General features: G+C 49.0%; 1 protein-coding gene across 2 annotated transcripts in view; it reads left to right on the top strand.

Annotated features, from left to right (window-relative positions):
- PDE5A (phosphodiesterase 5A) overlaps window positions 1-22,672 on the top strand; it is a 43,517-nt gene extending 20,845 nt beyond the window's left edge. The window contains exons 9-23 of one of the 2 annotated variants that reach the window (XM_032949468.2): window positions 211-275; window positions 1,126-1,234; window positions 1,335-1,413; window positions 2,696-2,871; window positions 5,269-5,319; window positions 5,899-6,045; window positions 7,766-7,891; window positions 9,257-9,351; window positions 10,408-10,498; window positions 12,397-12,497; window positions 13,562-13,639; window positions 15,225-15,288; window positions 16,622-16,696; window positions 18,081-18,164; window positions 20,744-22,672. In XM_032949468.2, the coding sequence (XP_032805359.2) occupies window positions 211-275; window positions 1,126-1,234; window positions 1,335-1,413; window positions 2,696-2,871; window positions 5,269-5,319; window positions 5,899-6,045; window positions 7,766-7,891; window positions 9,257-9,351; window positions 10,408-10,498; window positions 12,397-12,497; window positions 13,562-13,639; window positions 15,225-15,288; window positions 16,622-16,696; window positions 18,081-18,164; window positions 20,744-20,884 (1,482 nt within the window). In that variant the 3' untranslated portion in view covers window positions 20,885-22,672. The remainder of the gene's footprint in view (window positions 1-210; window positions 276-1,125; window positions 1,235-1,334; window positions 1,414-2,695; window positions 2,872-5,268; window positions 5,320-5,898; window positions 6,046-7,765; window positions 7,892-9,256; window positions 9,352-10,407; window positions 10,499-12,396; window positions 12,498-13,561; window positions 13,640-15,224; window positions 15,289-16,621; window positions 16,697-18,080; window positions 18,165-20,743) is intronic. The other variant, XM_032949469.2, reaches the window with a different exon arrangement.
- The last annotated feature ends 293 nt before the right edge of the window (window positions 22,673-22,965 follow it).

Here is a 22,965-nt window from a genome sequence, read left to right as displayed (position 1 = left end):
ATAATCGAGAGTCTGCTGTAACAACATAGCCCCCTACTGGCAGACTGGACTCGTCGGTGAAAAACAGTGGCCTTCGTGATAGCTTTGTGCCCCCATACCGTCTTGTTTCAAAAGTGTTCTGGGTGGTGGCAATGGTCTACTCTAAACGAACTCGCAACAAACAGCAGAATGAGTCTCCGAGAAGAACGTCGGTGTTCATGATGGGTGCAGATCTTTTCCAGGGTATTTCACAAGAGCCTCGAGGTGCCCGGTGTTGCAGAAAACACCTCTCAAAGGTACAGTTTGCGTTGTAACACAAACCGGTACTCGGTGACAAATTCTAGCTCGGCCTGTCCGGAACGCTGCTGCTCCGCAAATTATTCTAGCGCCCGCCCCCCCCCCACATCCAACACAGCGGTGATGTCGCAAGCATTGCATTTTTGTAACAAACGCGTTCATAGGATGACGTTAATTTATGGTACAATAATAAAGGATCGTTGTTATAATTAGGCATACGTTGTACATTAGTTGGTGGTGCCTTGTGCCAAGCCAGCCTTGCAGAGTTCCGGAAAACACCGGCGTGAGACTTTAAGTCCTGGGGCCGTCCATAAGTGACGTCACGCACCCACCTAGGGGGGGTCAGACATTTGTGACGATGTGTGACGAGGGGGGGGGGGGAGGTTTGAGAAATGTGACGTCGCATCAAAATGCGCAACTTTAAATAAATACAGACAACACGTTCTACTGAATTAAATATACTCTTTAATAAATGTTTTCTCCTACAACATGAGTGTGCAGCGCCACATTAAATACGCACTACAATGACAATAGTTTAAAAGCGATTTTAAGCATGTTTCATTTTTTTTGGGGGGGGGGGGGGCGCAGAGCTTTGTGACGTCATATTTGAGGGTGGGGTCTGACTTTTTATGACGCCGTGTGACGAAGGGGGGGGGGTGGTGTCAAAAATTGTCCAAAATCGCGTGACGTCATTTATGGACGGCCCCCCTGCCTGTAACCAGGACTTGTTTCAGACATGACTTGCTGTGTTGAGAGTGGACGATATTGCACGGCGCTTGATTTAATGCGTTCCGGTCACGTTGTGCTCATCGGTTTGTCACTTTTCCCTGCCTCCCCCTTTCCCTGCAGTGAAAGTCAGAGTCACCCGGTGAGTTTTATCTACGCCGAGTTTGTGATGAAGATGCTCACTCTCCTCAACATTCCCGACGTGCATTGCGACAACCGGTTCAACCTCCCCGTGAGTACAGCCGCTTTTCCTGATCCCTAACACAAATGGGGAAGATTCGTTTCCTTTAGTTTGACGGTCACGGATGTCCACGTTGTTTGCTATGTTCAAGGTTGAAGAGAGGGGTAATTACAGGACGAAGAGTCTACTTTGTGCTCCGATACAAAACCGGAAAAAGAACGAAGTCATTGGTGAGTTCACGTGGCCACGAACAAGCACATGTTTGACCTTGCAACTGCTCTGTGCACACATGCGATTGTATTGGAAACCATACAATAAAGAATTTCACACAAGTGTACTTTACAGCGTACAGTCTGTTCTCCTAATCGCGTTCCTGAAGAACACCGCATTATGGAAACATCGCGTTATAATAAATAATATATAATACAGGGTCAAGCACAGTCCGCGACAACACGTGAGATGCGTACGCAGGCTGAACACAAACTAAAGCGAGTGGGTAGCATCTAGAAGCATCCAGCAGCATCCCTCCCCGTATGATGATGCTACGCCGAGGCAGCCGTACGACCGCTTATTCCTACTCGCGTGACGTAGTTCTGTTCACTCGATCGCGTTATATTCAATTTGCTTCCGCATTAGAAAAAAAAATGTGTTCCCTGATACATTCATCGCGTTTGATCCAATTCGTGTTATGAAAACACACACTACAGGGGATATTATAAAAACACTGACAGTATATATTAGATGCGGCCAGGTGGCTCAGCGGTAGTGTGTGGCTCGCAGTCGGAATGTCGCGAGTTCAGATCCCGGTTGGGGGGTTCAATCAGTCCATCCCAGTATAGGGTCAATAAAATTGGTACCACTTTGTGTGGAGCTCGACAGTGGTTGTCCTATGGATAGACTCGCCCCTGCCATATCTCATCAAGGAGCATAAACAGTCATGCGAAATCCAGTCATGCTCGCAGCAGTTTTGGCTTTTCCATCGAACAAAGACGGTCATCGCATCGCGCGCTTACAGATGTACTTCTGCAGCTGTCTGGAACGCTCTTCCTTCTGAGATTAGGAAGCCACTGGAGCTATGTACTTATAAATAACATACATCGAAAACGAATTTCTTTAGAACTGCTTTTGGTGTTTAGTTTTTTGTCCTTCCCCCGCACCTCCGATTAGCACGGTCGGCTACGTACGGTGCAAAAGAAGTTCAAGATACATAGATACTCACGGCCTTCAACGTTGCACTGCGGTCCATTCACTCTCTGACTGTGCGTGCCGAGCTGGAGACTAAAATTGAAGGGCAACGTTAAACCCGCGCGGTGATTTTTGCAAAACTGGAATGGCCATGAGATATCAACGTGAAAATTCCACCACTGGCTGAGCAGCAGCTCAATGCACATTCGAGCGAGAAATCACTTTGACATCGGACGCAACTCTACACACGAGGGCGGCCGGCGGTGCTCCACGGCATCGTCCTGTGCCGGGACTCTCAGAGTTGGCTCCCCCCGCGTGCGCCCACAGGCGTGTGCCAGCTGGTGAACAAGCTGGAGGAGGGCGCGGGCGAGGTGCGCCCCTTCAACCGCAACGACGAGCAGTTCGTGGAGGCCTTCGCCATCTTCTGCGGCATGGCCATTCGTAACACTCGCATGTACGAGGCCGTGGCGCGCGCCGTGGCCAAGCAGACCGTGACGCTGGAGGTGGGTTTCGACCCCAGACAGGGGCGCCTCTCTGTGTGTGTGGAGTTTGTGTATTCTTGCCCTGTTCTGCATGGGTTTCCTCCAGGTTTAGGGAGGGCCTTTAGCCCAGCGGTGGATTGACTATGGCTGATGACAATGATGATGATCAACAGCCAAAGCCATTCGGAGCTTGGGGAAGTGTTTGTGCTTTAGGTGCCTAAGCAACTGAATGTGGGTGGCTGGGTGGCAGGGTGGGGTAGTGGTAACACTTTTGCCTCGCAGCAAGAAGGGCCTGGGTTCTATTCCTGACTCAAGCACATTTCTGCGTGGAGTTTGTTCTCCCTCTGTTCTGCAGAGTGTGACTTAATGTGCGAGTGAGTTTATGTGTGCGAGTGAGTGTGTCAAGGCCTATATACCATCAGTAGGCCTGGGCTCTGGGTTGTTCTTTGTGCTTTTGGAGTCCCTGACTCTCTGCTCACAATCATTAAAGACCTTTATAATGGTGAGCAGGCCCGGATAAAACTACGCGGCCGGGAGTCAGAGTCATTCCTTGTTCACCTTGGGGTGCGACAGGGATGTCCACTGGCTCCCACATTATTTAACATCTATTTCGACCACATAGTTCCTGAAGCCTTCGATGGCTGTACCAGAGGAATTTCCATCTGGTAAAAATACAATGGGAGGCTGATCGATGCTCGGGTGCGGTCAAGCGATGGCTCCCTATTGGTCAACCATGTTATCTATGCCGATGATCTGGTAATTGCTGCTCACCCAGAGGAGGAGTTGGAGGTGTTGCTGCTGAACCTGGAGCGTGCTACTAAAAGGTGGGGCATTGCCATCAGCCCCACCAAAACTAAGCACCTGCCTGGGTATTTTGTACCATCAGACACTCCACCCCCACAACTCCCAATGGCGATGGGGCAGTTGTGGAGAGAGTGGAGAGTTTTCCATACCTGGACAGTGTGCTCATGACCGGCTCTGGTTTGACAGCAGAGGTCTCACTCTGAATCAGTCAAGCTGCGTAACGCTGTGTGGAAGCTGTCGCTCCACATGAAGCTTCAGGTCTTCTCGGCCACGGTAATGCCCTCCCTTCTCTACGCTTGCAAACGTGGACCCCCACTTATGGAACATCTTTGCCAGTTATAAACATTTAAAATGGCTTGCCTACGATCCATCCTGGGTTTAACCATGCTGGATTGTGTGAGGATCTTACAAATATTTGAAAGATGTCGACAAAGTCCTATCGGTGAGCTCCTCAGGCATGCAAGGCTGCATTGGCTGGGTCATGTAGCCCGCATGCCCAGCCACCGCGTGCCTAAACAGCTTTTGTTAATCCGGATAGAGGGGGCTAAACGGGCGTGGCATGGGCTAGAGAAGAGATGGAGTGATGTGGTACAGGAGGATGTGGAGCTGAGTGGACTTGCCGATGACTGGTACCAGCGGTGTCAATATCAGCCTATGTGGAGGAGGCTCGTGAAGGATGCTATTGGGCAGTTGGAGGTATTCGCCCTCCAACAACAATGGAGGGCAGAGGAGCGACGCTCACAAGAATGAGCGGAGCGCCGGGCGGCTAAAACACAGCAAGTTGACACAGTAGGGGGCACAGGTGGTGCATTGGCCAGTCATCTCAGTCAGTTGACCCATGGCACCTGGGTCTACCCCGTGACCTGCTGCCAGTGGGTGGTCGATACTTCACGTGGCCTTAACGTGCACATAGCCTGGCACAAGCGCCGTGGTGACGTCACCACCACTTAGTGGCGAATGGCGGTTGTTGTTGTTCGAGAGCGGTTGTGTAGGGGTTAGATTGAATTTTGCACTCCGAACCAGTGACCCGAGTTCGATTCCTGTGCATGGCCAACACCAGTGATAATTACCTGAAACGGTCCTGGGCTTCCCCTAGGTCGACTCGGCCTCAAATGAGTACCTGGTGCGGTGTGTAAACATCGCCACTGGGGAGACAAATGTGGTCGGGCATGGTTCTGGCCACCCACTCCCTCGTGTGCCATTCCGACCTTCATAGGTGCAAACTCACAGCACTTGCCCCAACAGTCTGTTTAGGCTATAGGGGGGATCTTGGTCTTTGTGTGTGTGGAGTGTGCATGTTCTCCTCCTGTTCTGCATAGCCAAAAATAGCGGACAATGTAACTGGTATTGGCCAAACATACCGAAGCTGAAATAATTACCCTGCAAATTACTCAATTGGGATCACACACAACAGCAAGATGACACACGACTGAACAAAAACCTGGCAGGACCATCCTATAAAAGAGCCTTGAGACTCGATGAGGCCTTTCCTGGGTAAGCGACCTTAGTAATAATAAGAATAAAGTAGTTGTAATGGTAGCCGTATTAATGATACATAGCAGTTGTTGCATACTGCAGTCATAGCAGTAACGTGTATGCTGTGTTTGACTCCAGGTGCTGTCATACCACGCCATTGCCCACGAGGACGAATGTGCCAAGCTGCAGGTAATGAACCCAGATCGCCATGCAGCTCATATGCACATTTACCAGCCATTTAGTAAATCCACTGCTGGATGAGACCCGCCTGCCAAACGGGTCATGGGGGTGATTACACCACGCGCTGATCAACGCGGACTGGTGAAGACGCAGAGCGAATGTATGCAGGAGCAGAGCTGTACATACAATGATTTAGCTGTATTGCCTTCTGCTGCCCACCTGGTAGCCGCAACCTATAACTCCTGTTATGCACGGTGGTCACGCATTCAAGTACCATCCTGGTTTAGCCCCGTTTAGCTTCTAAGATCCGATGGGATATGGGCACATTTTGGGTGATTTAGTCGTAATGTCCCAACACCTCACGTTTAAGTGGGTGTACTGTCGTAATGTCCCAACACCTCACGTTTAAGTGGGTGTACTGTGGATGGACTTGCCACCATAGGAATGTGGAATGTCTAGCGCTGTCTCAGGGCTGTAAACAGGAGGTGAGTGCCGCCTCTGTGCTCATTTGCGCAGGAAGTCACCGTGGCTTTTGACTGTTCCCGTGCAGGAGCAGCCCGTCAGTTGTTCTCCTCTTCATTCCCACAGACGACGTCGGTGCCTTCGGCCCAGTCGCTCAACCTCCTGGACTTCACCTTCAGTGACTTTGGTATGGCGGAGGAGCTGACTGCCGTGGGCTCCCTGCGCATGCTCCTGGACCTCTCGCTGCTGCAGACGTTCTCCATACCTAACGAGGTGAGCGACGCTGCGTTTTGCAAGCCGCACGTTAGTTTTCGCAGGATGTTCTGGATAGAAGAGGTCAAGGGGCAGCCCTGCGATGGCTTGCTCCCCACCACTGCTGGAAAAAGGGCCGTCAAGAGAGGGAACTCCATAGAGCAGTGGTTCTCAACCGGGGGGTACCCCTGGGGGTACGTGCAAATGTCCCAGGAGGTACATGAGGCAAATAAAAAATGTGTGAAATGATATCATGCGTGAGAGTCATTGGTGAATAATGATGTATGAATTTGCCAATATAAAATAACTACGATAACATTTAAATCAATATGGTAACCTAGAACGATAGAGGATAATTTTCTAAACTCACTGATTGTAAACAATGTGGGTTTCCACGAGTAACCGGCGAGTTCAAACAAATTACGTCACGCGTGCAGAACATCCGTTGCTTTTTTTTTCGCTTCCAGTTATTAGCTAGTTTGGATACCTGACAAAATGGACAATTGGTTAAAATATCGATGTCCATTATTTATACATTAATTTCTCAGAACCACGTTGGGTTGGGCAAGGGGGGTTTCTCAGTTGAAACAAAATTCAACTAGGGAGTCACAGGAGCCGAAAAATATTGAGAACCACTGCTCTAGAGAACCCCTGCAGATGGTATCTTGGCCTTCACTGTTACACCGGCCGGACCTCTGGTGGTGAGAGTTACCCACACTCTACCTCGACCCGCCGATCGACATTTATACCGCATGGGTGGACAGAGGCGGTGGGGAGAATTTAATAAAGTTATGCCGTTGTGTCAGCAGCTGTGCCGAGACATGGAGTCGAACAGGAAACTTCTGGATTACAAGTCCAGGGTGCTAAACATTACCACGCGACAACATCCACTTTACATCCCATCTTCAATGTTCTTCTTCCTAAACTCGTTTGTTTTGATAGGAGCAACTCGTACTTCCAAAGACGGCTTCGTTATCATTTATAGTGGATATTTTATCATATATCACAAAGGAACCTGTGAACTCAGCACGTGATTATGATCAATGCCCAGAAAAGTAAACGAAGGGAAAGATATTCTTAGCTCTCTCGGTAAAGTCACGTTGAAGGAAAACAATAAAATAATAAAATATATATAAAACAATAAAAATTCTCACGACGTTTCGACCATAACACAAACGGTCGTCATCAACGTGACTTTACCGAAAGAGCTAAGAATATGAATTACTGCAGTCATGAAAGCTTTAAATCAGAAGGGAAAGATCTCTCATACTTTTCGATTTAAAGCTTTCGTGACTGCAAGAATTCATCTTCTTTGATTCTTTCATTGAAGCTCTGTCGTCCCGACAGGTCTGTTCCTTTCACCTGAAGAAGGCCACTTGTGTTGTGGCCGAAACGTCGTGAGAATTTTATCGTGTTATTTTATTTTATTATTTTATTCTCATTCTACGTGACTTTACCGAAAGAACCAAAGAAGATCTCTTATACTTTTAGCAGGGAGCATCATGTTCAGTGTCACAGCTACCATTGGCTCCGTACTTACGAGTCATCAAGCAAGGACACGCACTGCGAGCCTCGTGCTAATTTCACGAGTCTGAAAGCGAGAACGTGCATCAAGAATATGAAAAGAGACAATGCCGAAATGCAACTGCGCAATGCCCCCCCCCCGTCGCGTTGAGTGCAAGTGAAACACTTTTACATCCAGCGCAGTAAAAAACAAAAAAATATCTCAACCTCCTTTCAGGTCGCTTGCCGATGGATTCTCAGCGTCAGAAAGAACTACCGGAGGAACATTGCCTACCACAACTGGCGGCACGCCTTCAACACGGGCCAGTGCATGTTCACTGTGCTCGTGACGGGACAGGCTCAGGTACGTTCTACGTCGGCGCCGGTGTGTGCAGGGGCCGTTGCAGTGCCAATGTCTCAACCTCGGCGCGTGTGTGTGTGTGTGCGCGCGCTCACACAACGACGCAGCTTGGTAGCTCAGTGAAGCTTTTTGTTGTGACTGTGTAAATGTTTCCGCACGGCGAGTGTCAACAAACGTGGGGGTGGCGGGGGGGGGCATGAGGCTGTGCCACCTTGCGGGAGTTTTTCAGCCGTGGATTTTTTTTTCCCAACAAAAATTGCACAATGTAAAAGAGCCTCTCGTCTATTCGGCCAGTTATTTACTTCACGCTACGGCCACTGATGCAATATTATTGGCACTCGTTTAATTCGTGGAAACGAACGTTTCCTGAATCCAATAATAGATGCCCCAAGCAACTGTCACCAGCACCTAGAGTGACACAGTGCATGTTCTGGTAACCAGCTCTGTTGTTGGTCATCGTCTTTGCACGAGTGAAATGTATTCACTTTTAGTGTCAATTATCTCCAAAGTTCCTGATGCACGACTGTGGTCATCCAAAACAGGCCATACAACGGATTACACAAATACGAAGGAGACGTCATGGCGATACGCTCCGCTACTCCCGACGACGTGGTTTATCTGGCTTGACCACGTGCGTGTGTGATTGTCGCGTGTGTGTGAGAGTGTGGGAGAGTGTGGAATGTGCATGTTCTCCTTCTGTTCTGCATAGCCAAAAACAGCGGACAATGTAACTGCCATTGGCCAAACATACCGAAGCTGCATCTACAGCAGCAGCCATACGAAAGAAGAAGAAGAAGAATTCCAAAGTCAAGAGAGATTTCCCGCTCTAATGAGCATTGAGGCGGTGCTCATCTCCTCTTTACAACAGTTGTACCCATAGGACAGCTGTTGAGGGATGATGGGCTGAACTATCTCAATTAGCCTGCAACATACAAAATTAATTTATTATTATTGTCAGGTAAGGTCCACTGAGTTATATCGTTCTTTTTCAGAGGCTACCTGGCCACAAATGATAGCTCAAAAAAGTGGCTTATCATGTGGAAATTTATAGCAGCCAAATACTTTGAGCGCATAATGATTATAAATGTGGAGGGAAAAACCGGAGGACCCGGAGGAAAATCCACATGCCCACGGGGAGAAAGACATGCAAACTCCAAATCTATAGGCATGAGGGTCGGGATCGAACCCACGACCTCCTGTATACCAAGCGGGGTAGTTAACATTTCGCCACCTGTACACACTAAGGGACCTTACACGCAAACTGTGTGTGGATCGTGCGTGTACGATTGATCTCACCTGTGCCGAGCGTGGGCAAATAACGAAGGGAGTGACGGGCGCTCCGGCCCCTCCCACGCCCGCGTCCCGCAGAACGTGCTGACCCCTCTCGAGATGCTGTGCTTGATCATCGCCGCATTGAGTCACGACCTGGACCACCGGGGCTTCAACAACTCCTACATCAAGAAGTAAGACCCGAGGGCATTTCTCATTCCTGGAGACTCTGCTCCACCCATTTCACTCGGTGGAGATGCTAGTATACTGTGTGACTAAGCCATTGCCTTTAATAAACCTTCATTTTAAATGTTTTTGTTACATTGCATGTTTTCTTTGGCTATGGGAATAATCGGAGAACCCAGAGGAAACCCTGTAAACAGGGGGCGAACATACAAACTCCACAGAAATGCGCCGAGTCGGGAATCGAACCCAGGCCCTCCTTGCTGCGAAACACGAGTGTTGCCACTGCGCTGCTCTGGATTGGCATTTCTCTTATTGAACCGTCCAAGCAAATCCTGACCATCGCTTTCAATGCCAGCCACCCCAGAGCCAGCCCCTACTCATAATTCATGATCCTCCAGGGAAAAACACGAGCGAGTATTGAGCCCCAGCCCCTAAACCCAGCAATGCAGCAGGGCTCCCGTTGTCATGTCCCTTGTTCTGCACCAACTCACTCAGTGGGGATAATGGCACAAACAGACACGGGGCATTCTTATTTTTCTCGTATCCTGCCACCACAGTCGAATGTTTATTCAGGGTCAGGCTCATGATGATGTGGCCGGCTTTGTATAGATCATGGCTGATGATGATGTGGCCTGGTCTGTAGCCCTGGTGAGGTCCTCCTTACAATGGCTCCTTCACATGGTCCGTGTCTCACTGCAGCCACAGCCGTGCGCCACATTGTCAGAGTAGCCCCATTTCTCTGTGTTGGTTCTTGACCTGCCCACTCCCATTCCAAGTGAGCGAGCAAGTGGGTTGATGAGTGAGCGGGTCAGCGAGTGAGTGTGTAGGTGGGTGGGTGATTGAGTGGGTGAGTGAGTGAGTGGGTGGGTTGCTCGAGTAGGCCCACTTCCACACGTTAACTCTTGAGCTACCGACTCTTGTCCAAAGGCGAATTAAACTCATCCACGGCAAAGTGTTCGGCAGCGACGCGTCGCCTTCGTGCATAATAACAGAACGCTACCGCTGCGTGAACTATCACCAACTGGCTAGACACTGAAGTCACGCTCGGCTCGTTGTGCGGTCAGCAGGAGTGACCACCCCCTGGCGACGCTCTACGGACACTCCATGCTGGAGCACCACCACTTTGACCAGTGTCTCATGCTGCTCAACAGTCCGGTGAGAGCACGAGGGGCTTCTGGGGGCACACGGGAGCATGCGGAATTCTCTCCCCCCCATCATCTTTTTTTCGTGAAGCTTGCGTAACCTTGCCCAAGTCAAGAAGCGAACTGCCAGGTATTCTTTTTTTTTCCTTCTTATGGCGTGCAAAAAAGAGCAACAGTCCACACTTGTACGTTTAATGTTGTGAACCATTCCACGGCATCCGACATGGTAACCGAGGGGAGACCGCTTGTACCACCAGAATACGCCCGATGGTTTGCATCTCACCACGTTCACACTTCCGTTTGTGGAGGAAAAGGAGAATGTGCTGTTGGACACGGTTGAGAGCCATCCACTTTAACCCCTTTTCCCGTTCTCGGGACGCACGAGCGGCTCAGCCTTCATTCTATTTGGAGAGGCGGAGCGCCGTTGTCTTCAAAGGGTTGCATTGCGAAACTAGAGTTGTCTCCAGAAATAATTAGAATACCCAAGAGGCCTAGCTTTGCATTCCCCCTAGATGGGGAAATCCATCTCTCAAAATAAGAAGCCCATAATATAGCAGGAATGGCAAAATAAAAACGTAAGGTTAATTTGAAACATAGTAGACTCGCAAGGAAAAAGATCACGCTTCCATGACTTATACACATAATAGCACTTACCCGCTTCCCAATTTCTTAGGTATGCCCAACTCAGAGTGGCCTTGCGGGATAAGGAACGATCTCTGAACCTGACTGCCACCCAAACAACAGAGTGGATCATGGACCTTGAACAAAAAAACAAGCTATCAGTCACCTACGCTCTGCTAACAAAACAAGCCTCTGTACCACGACCAAAAACCAACAAAACCTGGTCTTCCCTTGATGGTGCCACAGTAGGAATTTCCGAAAGAGACAAAATCTGCACTAGTATGCTACAAAATCTTCACTCAGCCCCCCTCAGAGAAACTATGGCAATTACTTCACTAACCAAAGAAGAGCCAAATTCAACAAAACAACCTCCCCCAGCTGCCCGAGATGTTTCCGGACACCCCTCAAATACAGACGATTCCTTTAAGGAATGTCCAGATATTAACACGTGTTTTTTTCAAATGATACATTTTTCTATTTTAACTACATTCACAAAACAAGCATCTCAAACTCACTAGAAATGTCCTTGTTGAGGTTGAAACCTCAAGGCCTTTCCAGGAAAGCAAATACATTATTCCAAATGTTCAATGTTATGGCAAAACGCACCATTATAGCCAGCTGGAAGAGCCACGCTCCCCCCAACACTGCTGGAATAGGCCAATTTCCAAAAAATGCCGCTCTGGAGCATCTAAGTGCCAAACTAAGGGGCAGGGAGGAAGCTTACTGCCAAACACAGAACCCCTACACTGCCTCTCCTCCAATGGGCATTGATTCTTAGAGCTCTCAGAGCATAGGAAGACACCACGGTTGTAGAGTTTATTAAGACGGTTTATTGAAATATTCGGTTTAGATAGGTTTCCATTACACTGTAATCCGTAATGTGTTTGGACTGATGTCAACCCTCCTGTCATATCCTCTGTGTACCTAAATCGTTTTGTTCTAAAATACTTTTTGGAAAAAAATTACATTGTACTCACCGCAGAGAACTGGAACGACACGACCACACTCTAATGATCGCTATTGCCAAACTATGCCACACGTCCTCCCGTATGGCCTTGTGGGAGCCTCGGTACTGATAAAGCGATTTTATTTTAGCTTTTCATCCACTTTCGTTTTGATAACGTAAATGTACGTCATCGGGAAAAGGTTAATAGTGCTGTTTGTTGCTGGTCGCTTGGAATCGTAGGATGTTGGGCCAGCGCTGAGCAAATGTGTTCACATGAAAACAACGGAACAATGTGATTTCACCATATGTGATGCCGGGTTGGTGCGCGGCGGCGGCGGTGGCAGGGGAACGAGATGCTGAGCAGCCTCTCCGTGCAGGAGTACCGCTCGGCCGTGGGCATGATCGAGCACGCCATCCTGTCCACAGACCTGGCCACCTACTGCAAGTACGCACGCACACACACACACACGCAGGTGAGCTTGTGTGTCATGGGCAAACGGCACGCTCGCTTGCACGTACACATCACAATAAGCACCCATCATTAATTGGCTGGAAACGTCTGAAAATAAAAACCCACCTGAATCAGGGTCCCACGATTCGGTGTGGCTTTCCTGGATACATGAGTGGAAAGTAGAAATGTAACCACTTTGGATTAATGCTCAAGAATTCTCAATACAAACCTTACTAAAAACAACCTATCTCCCTAAAAACAACCTATCTCCCTAAAAACAACCTATCTCCCTGCCCAACATCTCCCGTTCCACCGTTTGCTCACCCCGGCTACCACTGAGACCCCGACCCTTTCCTTCACCTCATCCCGACTCGACCACTGTACCTCTCTCTTCTACCGGCTCCGCACACTCTTCATCTTGAAACTTCCGATGATCCAAAATGCGGCTGCCAGACTTCTCACTCGCACCCATAAATCAGACCTAATTTTATAATCCCTCGACTGGCCCCCAAATCAAACGCAAATCAATTTGAAGATTGCACTCTAATTATCTTCAAGATCCTCAATGGACTCACCCTTGCCTACCTCTCCCCTCCCATCTCACTTCATTCCCCTCCACACCCTCTTCTACCTTTCCCCTTTCATCTCGCACTACTTCCCTCCACATACTCTCCGTTTCAGCCTACCAGGTGTGTTTGTTGAATCCCCCAGTTGACCTTCATCAGTGGGAGGTCGCTCATTCTACTCTGCTGCCCCAGTCTAGAACTTCCTGTCCTTGCTGTCGACTCCGTGCCCTGTTCAAGTCCACGCTCGATTATTTTTTTCTTCCTACGATTGCCTCAACAACAGAAACATCCACACTATCTGTAGAGCATCACGAGTTGCGGTTGCACTGATGTGCTATATAAATACTGTGCACATTGGACTGTTTTCCTCTAAGTTAGACTTTACAAATGCAATTTGTGACACAAATTTATGTAAACATTTACGCGAGTGGAACACAGGCATAATGCAAATAGGCTTTTCTGATTGGTGCCACCCATGCTCTGCCTTGCCAGGAATCGGGGAGAGTTTTTCTCTCTCGTCAAGGACGGAACCTTTAACCTTGAAGATCAACATCACCGCAAGCTACTTCGGTAAAAGCGTAAAAGCAGTCTACGTGAAATTTATGAACGTAGAATAAATGCAAATTGGGAAGCAAAGTGAATAAAAGTCACATTTTTTGTTCAATGTCATCAACTTCACATGGGCACACGGTGGCACTTGGTGGCACATGGTGGCACTCAGTGGCACGCGGTGCCACACGGTGGCACACGGTGGCACTCGGTGACACGGGGTGGCACACGGTGGCACTTGGTGGCACATGGTGGCACTCAGTGGCACTTGGTGGCACACGGTGGCACTCAGTGGCACGCGGTGCCACATGGTGGCACACGGTGGCACTCGGTGACACGGGGTGGCACACGGTGGCACTCGGTGACACGGGGTGGCACACGGTGGCACTTGGTGGCACACGGTGGCACTTGGTGGCACACGGTGGCACTCAGTGGCACGCGGTGCCACACGGTGGCACACGGTGGCACTCGGTGACACGGGGTGGCACATGGTGGCACTTGGTGGCACACGGTGGCACTCAGTGGCACGCGGTGCCACACGGTGGCACACGGTGGCACTCGGTGGCATGGGGTGGCACACGGTGGCACTTGGCTGTGATTTAATAATACAAAGAAACTGGTATTGGCCAAAGTATATCGCAATGCCGAAAAATTACCTGGAAATTGCTCAATTTGGATTTCACACAGCAACACTACCCCCTCCTGTGAAACACAAGGAAGGTCTATCTTGAGAGTCTCGAGACTCGGTGAGCCTTTCCTGGCTAGACAAGCATGGCAAAAATCATAAATGCAGAACTTTAGGGGCAAGTGCTGGTGGCTCATGAATTTGTGGGATTCAAAAACACACTGAGTACAGCAAATGGGCTCATGAACCTATCTGTTTGGACCTACGATTGCTATCCCCGCGTATGCTCAGGATTTTCGCCACTCTTCAGTTTCCTTCTGCACAGTAAAAGGAAAACTCCTTAAATTTATTTACATAACATCCCAGGATCCTCCTGAAAGAATATTGAGGCTCTATGAGGCTTTCATGAATTCGTGAAAGCGTTTTCATTAACTACTGTCAATGTATAAACACTCATTAATTGGGTGAATACATCTTAATATCTTAATATATAGAGGACACCTTGCAGCTTTCTGTGGTTCCTCGGCAATTGTGAGATGCAATTTACTTGAACGACAGTGCTATATACAACTAAACGCGATCATGTAGTGGTGGGGGTAGAGCAGTGGTGCAGTGGTTAGCGCACCGCACGATAAACCTGGCAACCTGAGTTAGATTCCTGTCCCTGGCTAACATTGCTGTTAAGCGATATCTGCATCGGTCCTATAGCCCCCCATTCGCCGACCCGCACCGACCAGCATGGTGAAGTATGGTCAATAACACCCCCACGACTGAAAATTAAACAGAGAGGCCATCATCCAGCAGTAGCTTAACACAGGGCTGTGACAATCCACTGCATATATTATTAAGTGGAGTCTACACACAAGGCACAGGGATTTTTGGATCGCGGATGCCTTAATGAACCATAGAAATAAGTCGCGAATGCGAGGCGCGACGTCAGGCTCGCACGTTCAGCGCTGCTGCGTTATGAACCCCTGGCAGGGCCATGATGATGACTGCGTGCGACGTCTCTGCCATCACCAAGCCGTGGCCGGTGCAGCAGAAGGTATGGATCCCTTCCTGCGCTCGCTTCACATCCCGAGCATGGGCGCCCCGCTCACGTTCACAGCGGTGCAGTGGGGGAGACAGAACGTCGGCGGCCTAGTGCAGGGAAGCACATTGTTCGTGTTTGACCGAAATCTTACTAATCCGTCATCCGTGGTGTTGGCTGGAGGGTGAAGCGGCAGTGGGTGCTAAGAGTCTGTGGTGCCAACCGAGATAAACGTTTGGGAGGGGGCAGCAGCATTGTTCAATTATTTATTCACGGTTTTACATCTGTGAAAAATCTGGAGATTGTCGGGTACTTTTTGAAAACCTACGTAATGTTTATATGTGACATGGCAATGGGCCTTACGAAGAATATTACTGACGAAATAAACATGCACATTGACAAATAAAACTGATTGAAAGCTGAAACATGCGACAGAAAGAGGAGCAAATGGATCAGAGAACGATCCAATCAGAGACATCATAGGTATGGAACACATCAAGAATGGGGTGGCAGCCGGTGGTCAGAATTTCAACTAAAATTAAAAAAAACATCGGAGTGGTCGCCAAACGTGGGAACATTCCCAAGAATATAACCTCTGGGGAGAGTGAGGATAAGATTGAACTATCTACTATTAAAAACTTATATTTTTTTATTTTACCAGGTAAGGCCTACTGAGCTATATTGCTCTTTTTCAGACGCGACCTGGTCACAAATGATAGCTTAACGAAGTGGCTTGTCATCATGTGGACATTTATAGCAACCAAATACTCGAAACGCGTGATGTTGATTCTAAATGTGGAGGGAAAAATCGGAGGACCCGGATAAAAACCCACGTGACCACAGGGAGAACACGCAAACTCTAAATATACAGCAGCAGGTGTCTGGGTCTAGATCGAACCCACGACCTCCTGCATACCAGGCGAGGTAGTCAACATATCGCCACCACACTCAAGTGCAGGAGTGAAATGGATTGTAACATAGCACGATCATGAGGGATGGTCACAAACATATAACATCAGTTGCAGAAGTTCGCAGAGGGGTGTATATAATGGATATGGTCTGAGGCTAAGCACAGAGTCTGAGAGAAGCAGGCTGCCCAAAGGGTTTCACGCAACCGTGAATTTTCCCCACACCCACAGGGAGACGTAGATTAACGTTGAACGCGCGCGCTGGGGAACGAAGCTTCACCAATAGAAAGTGCGTGTCATGTTTGTGCTCATCGTTGGGTCCACGCCTCTCATGGTTTTGCTGACACGGGGACGAGACATCGCTTTGTGTCTTACCGGCGGGCACTTGTGAGCTGGCACAAACGCTGCGTGCGGCCGTTGTCTCTCCCATGTTCCCACAGATCGCCGAGCTGGTCGCCTCCGAGTTTTTCGATCAAGGTGACAGGGAGAGGCAGGAGTTGCACGTGGAGCCCACGGTAATTGCCTCCCTCTCTCTTCATCGCTGTCAAATCTCGGGAAAAAGGCTCGAAAGGCCCACGCATACCCACACACACACAGGCCCCTGTTTTAGACACTGACCCAGGTGCAGTGGCTTACCCGTGATGCAGATTTTTTGAGTTGGCGAATTACATGGGTATAACGATAACATTAATTAAATATTATTCGTAAATTAAATACTGAAAATGCATCTTCTATTAATTATAATGCTAAGTCAAATCTCAATATCTGCATGTGTAACTGAGTAAACTAGATTCGAAGCTTTCGTGACTGCAGGAATTACTCTTTGGTTCTTTCGGTACAGTCGCGTAGAAATAAATTTAATTAAATGATAACAGAATAAGACGTTTTGATTGCAACACAAGCAACCATCATCAGGTACAAATGAAAGAGAAAACAAACCTAGTAAACTTCCACACAACGCTCCGTTCTTGTTTGTTGAGAAGTCCAGCTAGTCCATCCACTATGGGCAATGACTCAGCCTTGAGTCATTGTTTTTTGACATGCAAACATTGCAATATCTATGCACGTGATTGTGTCAATTCAGCTGCCTTTAGGCTTCAACACTCATCAATAGTATTTGTCATTTTGAGGTCTCTGTGTCACAGAATGGAGTGAGACTAGGTTTTCCCCCTTTTTTCTGGCAACAAAACAGGTGTTAAGATGTTAAAACACCAAACTGAAACCTTGTACAAGGAATCATGTCTGCATTAACCACAATACTTGTGGTCAGAATGCAAAAAGAAAACGTACTCTGATACTTACTCTGATACGCATGTTTTCTTTTTGCATTCTGACCACAAGTATTGTGGTTAATGCAGACATGATTCTTCGTAAAATGTTTCAGTTTGGTGTTTTAACATCTTAACGCCTATACTCTTTGATTCTTTCGGTAAAGTCACGCAGGTATAAAATAAAATAAATCACGTTTCGGGCGCAACACAAGCGTCCTGATGACGGACGCTTGTGTTGCGACCGAAACGTCGTGATTTATTTTATTTTATACCTGCGTGACTTTACCGAAAGAACCAACGAGTATGGATTCCTGCAGTCACGAAAGCTTCGAATCAAAGGAGGTCCCATAATGTAGAATGGAGTGAGTTCCACTCTGTATTGGCTCCCACAAAGTCCCACCGCCAGCAAAAAGTTGAGTTCCTTTCACTCTCGTAGGTTGACGTATTGTTGCTATCGGCCAGCTCCACCAGCAACAGCGAGGAGGGAGAGCTCTGAGACCACCGCCTCAGACTCCCGTGCAAGCGGACGCTCGTCCACTGTGCGCGTGACGCGGGGTTGTAATCACCGCGCACTACGACGGTGTAACGGTGGCGCGTTTGTGCCTCTCACTGTGCGTGACTCTGGCAGGATATGATGAACCGGGAGAAGAGGGATAAAATTCCAACCATCCAGGTCGGTTTCATTGATGGGATCTGCCTGCCCCTCTATGAGGTACGGTAGTTCAAATGATGCCACTGCGCCGGTTGTGTGATTGTGCTGTACGGCACTCCAATGTGTTTTTGGATTCGACCGAATGTTGTTCGGCATGATGTCCGACGTTTTGCCCCACGAGACTGCCGGCGGTGTCTCAGTCTCGTCGGGCATTATTATTATTATTATTTTTACAAACTTTTTTTTGTTTTAACCAGAAAAGGCCCACTGATCTATATCGCTCTTTTTCACAAACAACCTGGCCACAAATGATAGCTCAACGAAGTGATTCATACTCTTTGGTTCTTTCGGTAAAGTCACGTAGGTATAAAAATTAATAGATCACGACGTTTCGGTCGCAACACAAGCAACCGTCATCAGGTGTGAAACAAACACGGCAAGAGGACTGCTGACGTCGTGATCTATTATTGTTTATACCCACGTGACTTTACCGAAAGAACCAAGAAGTATGGATTCCTGCAGTCACGAAAGCTTCAAATCAAGATTGAAGTGGTTTATCATGTGGAAATATGCATAGCAGCCAAATACTCTAAATTCACGATTCCAAATGTGGAGGGAAAATCCGGAGGACCCGGAGAAAAATCCACGTGACCACGGGCAAAGGGACACGCAAACTCCAAACATGCAGGCATCGTCAGAGTCGAGATGGAACCAACAACCTCCTATATACGAGGCGAGGTAGTCAACATCTTGCCACCGTGGCGCCCTTATGGGGAACAGCATCCGGTACAACTGGTACATCCGGTACAACTGGCACATCCGGTACAACTGGTACATCCGGTACAACTGGTACATCCGGTACAACTGGTACATCCGGTACAACTGGTACACCCGGTACAACTGGTACACCCAGTACAACTGGAAAACGCATCAGGGAGCTGTGAGTTTGGAAAGTGATCAAAAGTGACTTGACTTGCAGAGAAAGAAAAATGAAATCTCGAGTTCACCTCTAAATCGTCGAGCGATATAATGCGCGTGAGTGAGGACTGCAACTTCGACTCGCCTGCACGGGGCATGCGTTCCACAGAGCACAAAGACACCTTCAGACGCCCTCCGCAGACCCAGTCTCTTCACTGCTATCTCACTAACGCACACACGCACATAAGGGCCCGTCCATAAATGACGTCACGCACCTTGGGGGTGGGGGGGGGGGTTGGTCAGACATTTGTGACGATATATGACGAGGGGGGGGGAGTTTGAGAAATGTGACGTCACATCAAAATGCGCAACTTTCAATAAATATAGACAACACGTTCTGCTTAATTAAATAGACTTTTTAATTAATGTTTTCTTCTACAACATCAGAGTGTAGCGCCACATTAAATACGCACTACAATGATAATAGTTTAAAGCGATTTGAAGCATGTTTTATAGATTTTTTTTTGGGGGGGGGGAGGGGCAGAGCTTTGTGATGTCATATTTGAGGGGGGGTCTGACTTATTGTGATGCCGTATGACGACGGGGGGGGGGGGTGGTCAAAAATCGCGTGACGTCATTTATGGACGGCCCCTTTAAACTCACACACAACTCAAGCAATGAATTACCGTATAATTATGCAACATAAAACTATAACTGAGTTCGTACTGTACTCGCCGGTGGAGGCTGGTAGTGAGAAACACGTAAAGACGATCGTGTCGGGCGAGTGCGATTTATTTGTTCATGAGAGGAGCAGACAGGGAAACAATGCCACGTGCTTCCGTGCTCAACAATGGGGCCGTGGACGGCGCCTCGCTTCTTCCTCCCTTAATACCACGAAACATTTCAGTTGCGTTTGATCTTTTTTCGCATCCGTGCATCCCTCACTCGCGTATGGTCAAAAAACTAAAATAACACACCAGTGGCTAGGGCAGGACCGGACGACGAATCTCGCTCGGGCAAAGCGTTTGTTGTAAAAAAACTCAAAACGCTTTCTGAGACTAAGGGAGGGGCCGGTGTTGAGGCAACCCCCCCCCCCCCCCCCCTCGGCGGTCGTTCGTGGAGAACGGCGGCACGCGGCATCGTTCCCTGGCACCAACGGCCCCGCCGTCCGTAGCCAGCACGGCGACCTCCACATGGACAGGGAGTGGGCGGGGGGGGGGGGGGGGTACAGGACAGCCCCCCCCCCCCCCCCCCCCCACCGGCACCACCATCGCGACCCCCGGCTCCCCCGTCGCATGCCGCTGCGAACCGCTAGCCCCCCCCCCCTCCCCCCCGTGTGCTTTCCCCCCTCTTTGATAGCCAACAAAAATTGGCGAGCGGAGAGAGCCGCACCGCAGAGCGCGTGGTCAGGTGCATGTAGAAATGTAAGCGATGGATTCGTAAATCTTGACTCTCGAGGAACAAAAAACACTCAACGCATTCGTCAATAGCACTGCCGTAAAGCGGGAAAAATATCGAATTGGCAACGTTTCAGGCAACGGCCCTTCTTGAGAGGAGAGCGCCCTATACGTCGCCTATTGTACTTATGCACTGTATTGTTTCCTCCTCAGTGCGGTGTTGTTGACACGCAGCTGTGCTGTTTGGTTGTTTTGTTATTTATGACAAGGAGGCGTTTGTATCGTTCTGATGTCTCTACTGCCCGTCGCGTCACCCTCCCGCAGGCCCTCAGCTGCGTGTTCCCAGCGTGCGCGCCCTTGCTCAGCGGCTGCCAAAGCAATCGGCAAAACTGGGAGAAGCTCACGACGAGGTGCGATGGACAGCAGGATCCGGGAGCGGAGCTCAACGATGACGGATTAAAATGAAATCGAGACCGAAGCGAGGACAAGAATCTCACGTTTAAACGTTCAGTCAGGAGGATGTTATTATGCACTGTATGCGCGAAGACGTTTTGTTACGACACCCCGGATAGGGATGCGGACATTCTACAATTTTCTTTCCATTGCGTGTAGTCCCCAGGGGACGATCGTGAAAGGCGTGCATGCGAGGTGGCACTCGTAGCAGGAGGCGACCTCCAGCGGCGTAGTGGCCGCGGTTGGCTTGGGCCCCGGGGTGCAGGCCATCAAACGGCTCCCACCGCACCCCGGGGCGACGTTCCACCCCCTTCGTAGCCCTGCGCCTCGACCGCACACAAAACCCCGCGTTTCTCTCGTCAGAAGCCTTCTTGGCTGGTGTCTCACGTTGAGTGGCCCTGCCCACGGCCTTATATTTAAAAAAACTAAATTGTATTTTTTGTTTTTTTTTACCAGGTAAGGCCCACTGAGCTTGCATAGCTCTTTTTCAGAAGCGATCTCGCCACAAATGATAGCTCAACGAAAGCGGCTTGTCATCACGTGCACCGCCTGGACATCTTGATGGCTACGCCACTGGGGCATCACAGTAGAGTATACACTGGACTGAAACAAGGTGGCAGCGTTGAAATTGGACGTATATTAATTTTAATGTTAGAGACCTTCCACCCACGACTGTACACTTGGCAATAAGCAGTATGACTGGTGCTAGTTTGCACATCACTGCAGCGTGGGGTTCACTCAGTACTGCTCTGCGCACCGCTCGCATTAATTTATTCCGGTAGCTTGTGAAAGTTCTGCCAACCTCATCTGAGAGACTGTCCACACACTCTGTGGTTTGTTCACACACCGTGTTGTGCCCCGTGTGTCCGCGATCGCGTGTCTGCCGTGCGTGAGACTGTGATGTATTGCATGTCCTGCATTCTGCGTCCGCTCTTCAGCGGACGGTGTTAGCGACGTGGTGCACCCTCGCAAGAATTCAATCTCCGCGCACGTGTCAGCCATCGGCAGGGCTATCACCAGCTCTCGTAGTCCGCTCCAACTGTGCCACATTGTCAACATCTGGCATCGTGACAAACGAGAGAGAAAAAACCCTCCGCAAACAGCTTGTGGCGTCTTTTTGATTTCCTGCTGCTCAAATGAGCATTGAGAAATGTATGCTCACGCTCCCCCCCCCCCCCCCCTTGCACCCCCGCATTGCTCGTTTGCAGAGCCAGTGGTGGAATATCAACATTTCTATGGTGGGGGGCGTTTATCCACAGGATAATCATTGTTGACTTTACCGCAAATTAGTGCTCGTTTTAGTCACCCCGGAGGGATGATGGGCCGTCAACAGTCAATCTCCAAACCAAGATCTTGAGTGGCAACTTTCTGATTGCGAGCCGGTTGCTCTACCATTGAGCCACCAGATGGCAGCCTGGTGAGTCACCGTTTGTCACGCAAACGAAGCGACCAGATTGTAACGTGTCGTGGAGTGATGTTTGGATTTGGCAATGTTGCACCACGACGCATAACCCCACGCTTCCTGTGATTCTCATGTCCTAAATCCGATCGGTATGCGTCCTACTGTAATGTCTGAGTATGCCCGCTCCGAGCCTAAAATATTTTATAACTATTTAACAGCCACCGCATTTACACGTCAAACGCGTGAGAACTTTGTATAAATGCATTTTTGGAAGCCGGACATTCATTTCTTTTTTTTTTTTACCCAAACCTGTGTATGTACCTTTGAAGATGCTCCTGCTTCTGTACATATTGTTAGTATATTTTTTACATTGTACAGTAAACATTGTTGGAAATGTTTCTCGAGTTTGTGGTGGCACGTGTTCAGCGTGTCCTGTACGTCTTGGCTAAAGTGGGAACAGAATGGCGAGCATTACAGGTGCGATCATCCAGCACACACTGGAAACGTGTTGCTTTTGTAACGTCCCAGGTAGTTCGTCGAGTCAATCTTGTGGCGACCTCAAGAGACGCTTGCAGTTCTGAAGACGTAGGTGTTAAACAGAACTGATACAACGCATTTGTGTAGAGATGTCTTAACGGAGCACGCTCCAGTGGCGACACTCAAGCGCCCATGCTCTCTCCAGCGCAGTGCT

This window comes from Petromyzon marinus, chromosome 8 (assembly GCF_048934315.1).
Source record: "Petromyzon marinus isolate PM22_M1 ecotype Great Lakes invasive population chromosome 8, UKy_Petmar_22M1.pri1.0, whole genome shotgun sequence".
NCBI lineage: Eukaryota > Metazoa > Chordata > Hyperoartia > Petromyzontiformes > Petromyzontidae > Petromyzon > Petromyzon marinus.
The sequence above is the reverse complement of the archived record's forward strand: the minus strand, read 5'-3'. Positions and strand labels throughout refer to the sequence as shown.